The sequence below is a fragment of the Haliotis asinina genome, chromosome 6 (assembly GCF_037392515.1).
Source record: "Haliotis asinina isolate JCU_RB_2024 chromosome 6, JCU_Hal_asi_v2, whole genome shotgun sequence".
In the NCBI taxonomy this organism is placed as follows: domain Eukaryota; kingdom Metazoa; phylum Mollusca; class Gastropoda; order Lepetellida; family Haliotidae; genus Haliotis; species Haliotis asinina.
Window position 1 is genome coordinate 11,139,474 of NC_090285.1, and position 14,266 is coordinate 11,153,739.

General features: G+C 38.5%; 1 protein-coding gene across 2 annotated transcripts in view; it reads right to left on the reverse strand.

Moving 5' to 3' along the window:
• Window positions 1-5,482: 5,482 nt before the first annotated feature.
• LOC137287451 (inositol polyphosphate 5-phosphatase OCRL-like) overlaps window positions 5,483-14,266 on the reverse strand; it is a 40,327-nt gene continuing 31,543 nt past the window's right edge. For both annotated transcript variants that reach the window (XM_067819754.1, XM_067819753.1), the window contains one exon: window positions 5,483-8,195. In XM_067819754.1, the coding sequence (XP_067675855.1) occupies window positions 8,038-8,195 (158 nt within the window). In that variant the 3' untranslated portion in view covers window positions 5,483-8,037. The remainder of the gene's footprint in view (window positions 8,196-14,266) is intronic.

The following is a 14,266-nucleotide window of genomic DNA, read 5'->3' on the forward strand; positions in this document are numbered from 1 at the left end:
GGTAGAGCGCCGGATACCAGTGTTATTTCCGCACAAACACAGGATGTCTGTTAATTTCATAACAGCAAGATTGATGTTGTTTTTGTAAAAAAGAGCCACAAAGTCATTCCACATCAGGCTAGTGCTATAATCGATAATAGAATGTTAAAAGTCAATCCTCCGCTCATCAGGTAAAACATATCTTTGGTTGTATTAACAAAGGCATGGTGGTAGAGTCAACTGTTTCCAATTTCTGAGTAATTATATTTGTAAATGAACATTCAATAGGCATATAAGCGGATTCCGTCCTTGGAACAACGGACATGTCAACAATGTTAGGAAAAAGACAGGTGGATACTATAAAGTAGTCGACAATATTGCAACCAGATGTTGACACAAACGTGAAGTTGCTTGGGATATCGGATTTCATTCTGCCGTTCACAATATGTACATTCAATAACTTACACATTTCCAGTAAACACTTTCCATAGTTATTTAACATACTGTCGCTGGAATGACGAGCAATATTAAAATCATCAGATATATACTCATTACTCATTAACAGACAAATAGTCTGGATTATCATCTAAAATGTAGTCTGGAACGTTTGTAATTCTTGAATTGAAGTCACCACCCAGAATAAATCTGCAGTTTTCACCAAATTCAAATGAAAGATGTAAGAGTTTATTTTGTAATAAACCAATACCATTGTCCTCTTTTAATGCATATATCGGTGAGTTTTCTGGATGCACATGAACAAAGCATAAAAGTAGTGGGTGAGATAGTTGTGCATTGACAGCCCTGAATAATATCCCATTTTCACAGTGGTGAAAGATCCGCTTAAAATATAATTCTAAATCCCGTTTTGTACATACAACTAGACCGCCGGAATATCTGCCACGAGCACCCAGTCTTGAAGCATCACATGTATAACACTTGTATTATTCACATATATTGCCACTCACAGTAGCAGCATCACTGCTCAGTTTCAATAAGGCAAAATATATCGTATTGTTTACAAAAGGAAATAAAGTCCTCATTTTGTAGTTTAGATGTCAACCCGTGAATGTTCCAGACACAGAATTGAGAAATATATTCTGTATAAACACATCGTGGAGAGGATTCAACTGAGCCACGGCCAGATTCCTATTTCCTAGCTGTGATCTCTGTAGGAGGAGTTGCAGAATCCGAGGTGGTGATCGGTCTAGTCTCAGGTGAAGACGTGCGTGAGGTCATTGAACCTCGTCGTACCCAGTTACGCCGTCGCCAGACCTGACGTATGTCTCCTTCAGCTTCATCACAGACGTAAACATCCCCCTCTATGATCAGTTTATCATACCTGAGAAAAGCTATGTCATTGTTGTCACGAGCCGATTTCATAAAGGGAAATGACTTGGCTCGTAACCCTCGTACACGTTTGGTGAAGTCTTCTGACACTCGATACACCGTATTTTCTAGCCTACGGTTACTTTTCACCGCTTCAAGAACAGAGTATTTGTCCTTGTAAAAAGTAAACTTCACAATAGTGGGTCTGTTAGCCGATTTTGAGTTGAGGCGATGAGCTCTTTCAGTTGGCACCGAGTCAGCTGTGATTATATTTAGTGAGTCCCTCATAAAAGCTCTTGCCTTGCTCTCGGTTTCAACCTATGTCTCGCCCCGTTTATCCTGCAGGCCATAAACGATTAAATTATTTTTTCGTAATTGTGCTTCCACATTGACATTGTCACGTTTTGTCAAAGTTTAGTACTTTTTGTTTCAGGTCATCGTTTTCTTCCCTAAGAGTTGGCAGCTTTTTATCATATTCTTGGGTAAATGTAGAATTTACTGCGACATTTACTGTACCTGTATTTGTTTCAGCGTTGTAGCGAGATCATTCAGGGTGGTCGAGTCATCATTGATTTCAGCTAGCAAACATTCGCCAGATACATTTTTTCGCAGATAGTCTTGTCTGTCTGCCCTCCTCTGTTCGTCGTCTGTCTAGTTTGGGAGACCCAGGGTTGGATTCAACGTCACCAGCTACATTTAGTAATGCCAGTGTCACGATTGTCAACCGCAGTCCAAACTGGATCCCAGCCTTATACCGGGGTATATCCGACCATGCTTCTTGCCTCGGGGACAAAACAGTCCATTTTTACACCTCCAAGCTTCTGTTCCTATCCCCACTGTTCAGCGACCAAATCTGGGTTATCTTAGGAACACCCCAAAAACAATTGCAACTCTAATACGTACTCTTCTAAATCCTGGAAATCACATTTGTAGCTCCGGTAAACAAACCACCGCCATTTCATTAACAGTCACATGCCACGTATTCACTTAGGTGGCGATGGTCATCGGACTTTTCTCACTGTTGTTGTGTGGTGATCTGTGACATACTTTTCAGACGCCTTCAAAGGTTTCTTTTTCTGAATGAAACCTGTTCAATCCCCTTTTCACTAAAAGAAACAAATATGCATCATAAGATCGTTTAGAAATCACATCATTTATTATATAATAGCAAACCGTTCATCATAAAGAACAAAACCTTATAACGTGGTAGGTTAGACAAACAGTGTTATTGAATGTTTAGTGTGATATTCTGCGTTGGTTGAAAAGATGCCATTAGACATGATGAGGTCACAAACACAGTAACTATCTGTAGAGATGAAAGACCCTCCTCACAATGAGATGTCTCAAACATGCACTTGAGACAAATCCTCTCAAAGACGGTGCCTAGTGGGGAAGCCAAACTAGTGATCCTTCACTGGTGATCCCTTTGTGACATAAGATGAAAAGACCAGTCGAAACGTCAAAGTTGCGCCCAGTCTGATGATAGTCAACATTGTCTTTCATCCTGACAAGGATTACAAGTGAATGTAAATTGAAAGGAACTGTTGATTTTCCCTTCAATCAGGAAGATCACATCTATACACTTCACAAATAGCAGGGATCCATGGCATATACATATCAGTTATTTGAACGAAGACAGGTGTTGACAACAAAAATCCAATGCATGAAGCCGTAGAACAACACATGTATGCAGAGTGACATTTCTGCTTTGACACTCCCCTAAAAGACGATCGACCTTTATGGGCCTATACTTCTGTCATTAACACTGACTCTGCTCACCATGCAATTATTTTGTGTCTTCTCTCGCAGTTGCTCGCACACCTTTTACACGTAAATCTATTAACGTAATAAGAGATAGTCACAATGTCATGGAACAGTTTCTTTTTGACTGAAATGTAAAGAAAAGCAGGTTCAAATCGATACAGTATCCTATGATTTTCTGTATCCCACCAATAAAGAATCTATGGTGTGATGATTTAGGACACACTACGTCAAACATGGGGATTACTAAAAAACAACACCGCACAGAAATATGTCAAATCAACAAATCAATCTAACCTCACGTTATATTTTTAATCACACAGAAAAATATCGAGCACTGTTTAGTTAGATCAACCCTAACTTATTCATCTTTAGTTGTCGGAAATCACAAGAGGTTCTTAAAATGTGTGTCAAAACAAAGAGAAAAAGGGCACAAATCCAATTTGTATCCTGCAGAAGATGAAGGCCCTGGAGACATAAAGATGATTTCAAGATATAAAGATGTCCTCAAAAATCATTCCATTTCTAACTTATAAACCTTCGGACATGGCAGGATGGAAAGTCCTTTGCTTCAACAAATCTCAGTAATGTGGATAAAGAAATGCATTTTCTCATTCCATATGTAATAGATACTTACACGAGATGATAACGTTTATGCAAAATTAGTTAAGGTTTATTAGACTTGTTAACCAATGAAACATGCCTACCTCAAACCTTCGACTGTGACCGTGCCCAGGAACAGATTCAATAGCATACGTTCTCAAAGTTACATGATTAATCAAAACACAGCTTATAACAGCATGAGCTTTAGACATCGAACACCTCATGGTCAATCAAGTCTGAAATTGGGGCAATATTATCGCCATGATGACAGTGTTGTGTCCTTCATGATTCGGACGGACGAAGAAGCAAAGGTCGATAGATAATGTACGTCAAAGAATATGCCTCTTTTGGACACAAACTACACCAACCTAGCCATCACACTTAGGTAGCATAAAATAAATTCATTCGAGAATCAAATATGCTGATGAACATGTGTCAATTATTGGCTAACAATAGCAAATTGGATTTAATGGATTTTAATCAATTGTGAAGGAAGGGGCTTTTGTCATTATGTTCCATGCCTTACAAGTACAAGAACATGAAAGACGCCAGAAAGAATAAATTTGATATTTTGAATGATATTACTTGAATGACATTCCGTGTTCCTTCTTTCAGTTAATCGACTGTAGGAAAGAGACTGTGCTATTTAATCACACAATGTGAATGAATGCCTGTTTTTATAACATTAACATCTTTCAACGTTATTACATACATTACATATAGTGATTGTCCATCATTTAATCCACGAATAAGCATGAGCTTACCTGTTCATGGCGGTTTAAAGTGAGCGACTGATTTGCCTTAGCGTGTGTCTACCATGGTAATAGAATACGCTTACCGTTTCAGTTATGACTCATGTTTAGTGATTTATAACGTATGCTCATGATATGGGCGGAATCGCCCAATTGAGAAGTGGTTTCATTGTCGCCCTTATAATTATAGTGCAGTTACAAAATCTCAAAATTGCCCAAAGCTCTGTGAATAAAATGAACGTGAACAAATGGACAATGTGGTCATTAGATGTTGGCCACACATGATGTCGATCAGCAGGAAGTTTCAGACTTGCAGCGGAAAAGGTAAGCTACCTTTCCATATTTTGTGTTGCAATTTGTGTACTTCAGAAAATATGTCAAGGAGAATGTATTTTAAGAACCACTTTCTCGCCTGAAGAGAAACAAAAAAGTGTGGAAAATGTAATTTCATATTTAACACTATTATTTACACTTACCTTTTAACAGTGCTACTTTGTTGTCATGTTTAAACTGTGCTCGTATTCAGCCCTCGGCGCTGCACATTCATTGCACGAAGGAGCTCTGCATACACTAAAATGATGGATACTGAATTTGGGCAACCACACAAAGAACATTGAGATTTGAAGAACGTGCTGGAGCAGCAGTGGAATTGAAATGTAATGTCTTTTGAAGGTAAGAAACTCTAAATGATACTCAAACATAGAAATAGCCCCTCAAGGATTCGATGTTGACAAATTAGTGAAAAAACAAGAGAAGACCGTTATGCATTTCTTAATGGCTTGGGGGAAAACATCATCGGAATCAATGTGAATGAAATGAGTAAGACAGTCCAATAATGTCTGAACATCAAATACGCTAATGTTATCACAAAGGGAAGATTACCAATAGGACAGTTATCGGTGTCTATACAGCCTTTTTTTAAAATGAAGCCAGATGAACTTTTCATCAAACACGAAGAAACAAATGTGTCATAATAATATGTAAACCTTTATTATTAAACATGTCATTTAGCAAGGCTTCGCGAGTTTGCTGTAAGAAAAAGAACCAACCAAAGATTATTCGTCAAAATGAATTTATTCTGATATGATCAAGTATAAAACCAGCGCCAACCTTTCAACTCGGAAATTGCTCTTTTCAGCATACTCACATTGCATAAATGGCTCATCATTTCCAATGAATTCTGGATCCTTCATCGATGGGTATCAGTAATACCCTCAGAAAGAGTAACGTACTTTAACCTTGGGCATTTGACAAGAAGATCAATCAAACAGCATGTTATGCCACAAATGTTTCCTTTGAGTTCAAGACAGGACCCGCATTCAGACAAATACTGAGGGTGTTGTGTTAGATATATGGAGACAGGAAACTATATTGCATGAGGGTCGACTTAATGTTACGTTTATCCAAGGTCTAATGCGATATCAGCCATTGGTTGAAAATATGACATTGTCACACACAAAGTAGCTGTTATGTCATGTAACGATCTAGGGCCATCCTTGCAACGAGGTGCCTCAACGTATTCTAGACAGAGCCGGATTTGTATCAGCAAGTGTTAATCAGATCGAGTGTACGCTTTCTTCTGGTTGATGAAGATAATGACACATGCGAACAAACGTGTAGCTTCCGACTATTTCCACTTTTATCAAGGATTTTGTCGAGGATTTCGTTCTGGTCAGTGTATTTCACTGTGTAGTTCCGGGTTGAATGCTCACACGTGCTTGCCAACCAGGACAAGCTAAGAAGATATTTTCGACATAGTAGCGAAAAAGAATTACTTGAGCTGCATCAAATGCAAAGTCCTCCGAAATATTTGCATACCCATAATAGCAGAAACGTCCATAAATGATTCTGGAATCGTATGTTTCAAACTCATCTGCCTCTACAGGATATAAATCAGGAGATAATATCTTTACAAATACATAATAACTATTTATTTTCGTCCAATAATTTCTTAATTTTACATATAAAATGTGCTATTATATTTCTTTGAGAAGCATGGTTTTGTAGACATAACATGAAGTGCCTTCCTTTGATTTTGTCAGATGAACTCTGAATATAAACATTTGACAATCTGTCATTGCTTGTTCTTCATATTGACCTACATTGTGAACTCCTTAAATTTAACTGAAGTTGTCCTGGTATTCCATGCTATTAGAATGTTATTCATATCTAATAATGCCAGACGACATTCTACTGAATATTTCATATAGTGACTTATCCTGGAGAAAAGCCTATTACACCCACGTATAAACATGTGTCACCTAAAATAATAGCTGCAATATGGGTTTTAAGAACCCCAACCCCAGCCTTCAATACAATCCGACCGCACATCACGGTAGGAAAGCTACAAACTATGGGAGTGAATTCATAAGTGATTAAATAGATCGGAGATTTTCTCCATTCAAGATTTCAGTATGCGAAAGTTATGGACAGTCTATCGGCCATGGAGGTTATCAATACAGGAACGTTGTGACGTTCGGTTATCAACAGACCTGTTCACTCTATACACAAATAACTGTCACTGAATACAAATACCTTGGACCTTTTATTGATGGCAGGTTAACGTGGAATACCAACACAGATGCCTTGTCTAGTAAATGTCAACAACGCCTCCATCTAATGCGCAAACTGCCATTTTTACGTTTCCCAAGGTGTTATAAAGTTGTTTTATACCAGTTTTATTCAGAGTATACTCACTTTGTCTTCTCACGGCTGGTTCAAGTCTCCTTCAGTCAAAACCTTAACAAAATTCGTAATAAAGCCAAAAAATAGTCAGGGTCACTTTCTTTCACTTCTCTATGAGCGTCTGAAAACATCATTAATGATCAAACACAAGAGTAGAAGCTTTTACCTTCTGGTCGCCGCTATGCAGTACCAAGTACCAAGACTAATCCAGCTCGAACGTCTCTTGTACCTCCAAGTATTGCAATTTTACGCAAATCATCTTTTTCATTTATTTATTTTAAGCACATATTCAACTCTATTCATGCTTTTAGAAATTTCACATTTTCTGTTGTTAATTTGCATTTTTCTCAAGCTTTATAATGCAAAACGAATTTAAGGTTTTCAACCCAATCAAGAATCCAGGGATATCATCCTGGTAGTTGTAAGGGGAAACAATATAGAAAACTCCAGGGGAATGGTTCTGGATCAGCGTCCATTTAAGCTACAAACATTAATTTCACACATTTCTGACATCCTAACAGGGAATGTTTGTGATGGAACACTATACAATTCAGTAATTCCATGAAATCTCTGATGGAAATCCCTTACGAAATCACTAACTCGTTCCTTAAAACACATGTACACATACAACAAAGTAGAATATAACATTAGGTAACATTTATATAAAAAAGGACACACAAAAACACAGTACGTGGATTCTGTTTTTCACACAGTGTCAACTACATATATGATCCAGGCAGGTATGACAGCAATCAAATTATTGATGCAGAGTTCTACAGCTGGCACTCTCGTTTAGTCAGACAGTATGAGTATTAGCTTGAGCATTATCGTTTTATACATCAAGTATGGTAAAAAATACTTCATCTCAGTTCAATGACTTGTGATGGCATAAATGGCAGCTGAAGTGGAGAGTATTTGAGGTGATACGTCTTCATTCATCATATTCGTTGGTGAGGAAGTGATAAACAAATGCAGCCTTCTGCGAGTCTTCTGCTCGAACACGTGACTTAGAATGTGGCGTTGAAGAGTGTCTGTCATCTTTGTTTGATGATGGCGGGGCCCTTAAGAATACATTCCCGAACAGCGACGCTGAAAGGAAATAGTATTTTGATACGTGAATAATATCTTGATTTTGTTTCCGATTGTCCTTATCAAGTATACAGAATAAAACATTGCTAGATATAGCAAAATGTCATAAAGTGGGAACCGAACCTCTGGCATGTTCATTCCCAAAATATGTGTATGCAGCAAAATGGAAGATTGGCCAGTAAGGCTCAGCGTTTCTAACAAGCATACACTGGAAACGAAACATCTGTGAATACTCTTCTCTTTGACTTTCATACTTCAATAGATCATTCAGCTCCAGGTTCAGGTAAACCATTGGTCTGTTTTGAAGAAGTGAAAAACGTAACAAATATATTGTATGTGGAAGACGGCATGCAAATACATAAGCTCTCAGATGATATCTCTAAGCTGTCGCAGTTAAATCTAAAATATTTCAATGAACAGGAGAGAACAAAACAAGCATCATGGACGTTACAGCAGGGCAGTTTGGGCAACGGGTCTTGACGGTTGCCCATTAAAGAAGGAAGCATAATGTAAACCCATCAACGGTAAAGCGACATAAACTATGGCTACTCCACCGCCTGATTAAGTGTGCTTGAGGGGAGGGAGGGGTGTGTGTTTTCATTTCTTTTCTGGAAAAATATATTTAAAGGGTTTACAAATATATCCTGAGACATCTGGAGAATCTCATACAGTATGCCAGTATATTCTGTTTCCCATCAAACAACTTCATAGTTTTAATATTTTATAAATGATACACAGAAGGAAGACATGCTTGAAATGACTGGCAACTTTCTTTTATTGTGAGGAACACAAAAGTGCGGAGTATGTCCTTACTTCTTACCATTCATTTGACGAAGACGTAAGGATACACTCCAAAACTTTGTGTACCTCTTAACAAAGAAGTCGGCATCCATAAAACTCGCGTCTTTCATTTCATCTTTATCTGTGTATCTATGCATAGGTTCCGCATCTTCACATTTACGCCAAACACATCGGGAAATGGAACTTAAATGGAAATTATATCATGTAAACAAATATCACTTTTTACACAAACGTGAACATCACAACAAAACATGTATCCTTTGGACACCAGTACTGCCCTTCTGGCAACGATTTGCATCGACCTAAAAAGAAATAATAACTGGATGAGTTTCACAATTACTTGGATTTTATGTCATGCTATGTCTTGACCACCTTCCCCTCATCACAGACCTTTAATATTCATGTTAATACCCCAGTACTACACATCAACTGTCTATCACATAAACCAAAAGCTTAACAAAATTCTCAAACCTTTCGCAGGCTTCAGCATAAACTATTCATGAATCTAAGGCGAGAATGTCCCATTCACGTTCCACATCTTCAGATTTGCATTTTGTCAGCCTCATCAAAATTGATCAAAGAAACTAGATTTCCACTTTTATCCCAAAGCAAAAAACGAAAGTATCGAAAATGCACTTTCAAATTTATTGTCAATATTTACACATAGTTTTTATAGCGCCACTTTGCTCCCATGTTTAAACTGCCTTCACATTTCAAAACGAGAAGACTCCTAGTAAACGTATTGCCTTCTTCAAGACCCTTCATCAGCGCCCAAGTACAATTCACACTGAATATTCACGGTATGATAAAGCAAGCACGTCTTACACTTCAGAAATAGCGGAATTCAAACGTCTGCAAATTCACAACGGACACCGAACTCCTGCAGTCATGTTGGGTCAGAAATAGGTTTTATACAAATTCTAAATAATACTCAAACAAAATATAGCCCTGTGACGATTTGTTTAGGGGGAAAAGAAGACAAACTTGTTAAAGTTGTGGCAGAATAGGGCCATCAGAATCAATATTAATGAAATGAGATTGGCATCTCGAGACTGTCCAAACAACAAGTACGCTCATTTTCTCATTGCAGGATGTTGGCACTGAGGAGCAGATCGTCATCAGATTCTTGTTCAACCAGTCTTAACGCCAACGCTTCTCACTGTGTCTTATGATGTTTGACATTCTTCCCACATGCCTTCAAACGTTTCGTTGTCTAATCGAAACCAGTCCAATCCCTCTTCACACAAAAGGAAACAAATATATGTCATAAAATCGTTTAGAGGCTAATGATGGAAAATATCATGGGGCAGAATGTTATTTTTGAGATGTGAAGAACAGAGAAATAACCACAAGCTGATGAAAGACTATTTGACAAAATGAATTTACTCTGGTGTGATCAATCGGCTTCATAAAACCAGAGCCAGTGATCAAGTCCTAAATTCTTTTCAGCATGCACCCATTTCATAAACAGCTCATCACCTGCAATGTGTTGTTGATCTTTCATCAATGAGTATCAGTAATAACGCCGATGATACAACGGCAATGAACTTCTCAACTGGTCATTTGATAACGCACACACAATAAGTGTAGGTGGGAATGTTTGGGACACACAGAGACACGATAGGTATACTTGAAAAGGTTTGACTCCATGTTACAAGTAGCATTAAGTGCCATTATCTGTGTCTTTACCTTTAATCATATTATGTCATCTTTCATCTCTGGAAACACATCTCACAGAACAAAGAACATTTGGTTCATGACATAGAATATTTTTTGTTGAGAATAGAAGCAACAAAACCCTTTCCACGTCCATAAGAACACTCGATTCTACTGTCTGACTACATTATGAATAAGTATTTGTCTTAGCAGTACTGCAGCTTTACCATGTTGTCTGACTACATTATGAATAAGTATTTGTCTTAGCAGTACTGCAGCTTTACCATGTTGTCTGACTACATTATGAATAAGTATTTGTCTTAGCAGTACTGCAGCTTTACCATGTTGTCTGGCGTTCGCGAAAGGGTAGTCGTGTTCAGCTCAACAATCTCTCTCATGCACACACGCACACATGCACACATGCTTACCTATATTACACACACAATTCGTCCAATGGAAATCACACCATTTATTAAATAGAGCCAAACCCTTCACTGAGTAGCAGTACTGCAGCTTTACCATGTTGTCTGGCGTTCGCGAAAGGGTAGTCGTGTCCAGCTCAACAATCTCTCTCATGCACACACGCACACATGCACACATGCTTACCTATATTACACACACAATTCGTCCAATGGAAATCACACCATTTATTAAATAGAGCCAAACCCTTCACTGAGTAGCAGTACTGCAGCTTTACCATGGTGTCTGGCGTTCGCGAAAGGGTAGTCGTGTCCAGCTCAACAATCTCTCTCATGCACACACGCACACATGCACACATGCTTACCTATATTACACACACAATTCGTCCAATGGAAATCACACCATTTATTAAATAGAGCCAAACCCTTCACTGAGTAGCAGTACTGCAGCTTTACCATGGTGTCTGGAGTTCGCGAAAGGGTAGTCGTGTCCAGCTCAACAATCTCTCTCATGCACACATGCACACACGCACACATGCACACATGCTTACCTATATTACACACACAATTCGTCCAATGGAAATCACACCATTTATTAAATAGAGCCAAACCCTTCACTGAGTAGCAGTACTGCAGCTTTACCATGGTGTCTGGCGTTCGCGAAAGGGTAGTCGTGTCCAGCTCAACAATCTCTCTCATGCACACACGCACACATGCGCACATGCTTACCTATATTACACACACAATTCGTCCAATGGAAATCACACCATTTATTAAATAGAGCCAAACCCTTCATAGAGTGTTATCGAATATTTGGTGTGATATTCTGCGTTGGTTGAAATGATGCCATTTGCCATGACGAAGTCACAAACACAGTAACTGGTACCATATGTCGAGATCAAAAGCCCTTCAATGAGGTGTCTCAAACATGTACTTGAGACCAAACCTCTCGTGGGGAAGTCAGACTAGTGATCATTTGCTGGCGATCCTTTTGTGACATAAAAAAGAAAAAGACACAAAGTTCCACTCAATCTGGCGATGGTCAATACCCTCTTTCGTCATGAAATGGAGGACGAATGAATTCAATTCAAAGGGACTGTTGGTTTTTCCTCCAATCAGTAAGATCACATATACACACACTTCACAAACAGCAGGGGATTATGACATATAAATACCAAGTCTTTGAACAATGTAAGTCATGACGACAAAACACAAAGCAAGAACGTCCATGTCGTCAACACACGTGTATTTCCGTGTGCCACAAGCAATAGGACCAGACAAGTATGCAGTATGTGACATCCCTGCTTTGACATTTTCCAGGAGGGGAGATCTATGATTATGGACTTAAACAATTACTTCTGTCGAAACTATTGACTCTGCTTACCATGCAGTTGAGATTTACTTTGCATTTTCTCTCTCACGATTTCACATGATACAGGTATATAAATCGGTTTATGCGAAAAGTGGTAGTCAGGGTACCATGAACAGTTTGTCTTCGACAAATGTGTAAAGAAAAGGAGGGTCAAATCGATACAATATGCTGTGATGTTCTGTATCCCACAATGCAGAATCAGTGATCAGATCAGTGAGATGATCTGGAATTCACTACGCCCCATGGATGGAGTTTACAGAAAAACAACGACACACAGAAATATGCCACGTCTGTACGTCAACAAATCAAACTAACCTCACGTTTTTATATTTAAGAAAACAAGAACAGCAAAATATCGAGCTCTATTCAGTTAGGTCAACCTTAAATTATTTATCACCTTCAGTTGTCGGAAATCACAAGAGGTTTTTAAACTTTGTGTCAATGCAAATTGAAAAAGCACAAATCCAATTTGCATCCTGCGAACACACTCACAGAAAGTGAAACGTTCAAATTTGGAGACGTAAAACTTGTTCTCAACCATCCATCATATTAGGATGGAAATTCCTTTGTTTCTACAAACCTCAGTAATGCGGATAAAGGCATGCATTTTTTCATTCCATGTGTGACAGTAACATAGCCATACTGGAGATGACTTGTGAACCCATGCAAAAGACCTTCGTCTGTGAACAGGTCCAGACTCAATATACCAGTAGCATGAATTTTCAAGGTTAAACTCAGCTTAAAACAGCATGTGCTCTTTAGATATCGACACCTCATGGCAGATCACAGGTGAAATCGGGGCAATATTTTCACCAAGATTACTGTCATATCTGTCATAAGTAATGCCGGACGAAGAAACAAACGTCGACATATAATATGCATCAAAAATACACATGGTATCATCAAGACTATGTATCCTTTGGATACCAATTATACCATCCCGGCCTTCACACACTTTAGCAGAATAGAGAAAAATCCATTGGAAAATCAAATATGTTGATGAAAAGGTGTCAATTATTGCTTCACGAAGGCGATTTCTATCACTTGGATGACATTCCGTGTTTCCTGTTGGCAGGTCTTGAAAAATACAATGCATAATTTACCTATGTTCCAGGTAATGAAAAGAGGCTGCGCTATTTCATCACACAATGTGTTTATCGAATGAATGCCTGCTTCTATAACATTAACGTCTTTTAACGTTGGCATCCAAACCCAATATTACATATCGATTGCCTATCACTTAATCCATGAACAACTAGAAGCCCACCTGTTCACGTGGATTTAATGTGAGCAGCCTTGCCTTGGCATGTGTTTGTGATGGATGCAGGATATGCTTACCATTTCGCGAACACCCATTGCCTTCACTTTCATCGATTTATTAAGCATGTTCATGATATGGTTGAAACCCTACAATCGATTCTGCTTGGAGGAGGGATTTTTTTTGTCGCCTCTCTCTCTATATAGTTCGGTCACAAAATCTTCCTGACTGCCCATAGCTCTGAACCAAAGTTACATGAATAAATGGATATCGTGTCTCTTAGGAGTAGGTCACATATGATAATGAGCAGCAAATGCTTAAAAAATTACAGTGGAAAAGGTAAGCCACATTTCCATATTTTCAGTGTGCAATTTGTGCACTTAAGAAAACAAGTAAAGGAAAATATACTTTAAGAACCACTTTTTTGCCCCAACAAACAAAAATTGTGGAAAATGCTATTTCACATTTAACGCCATTATTTACACTTACTTTTTTACAGTGCTACTTTGCTGTCATGTTTAAACTGTGCTCGTATTCAGCCCTCGGCGCTGCACATTCATTGCAC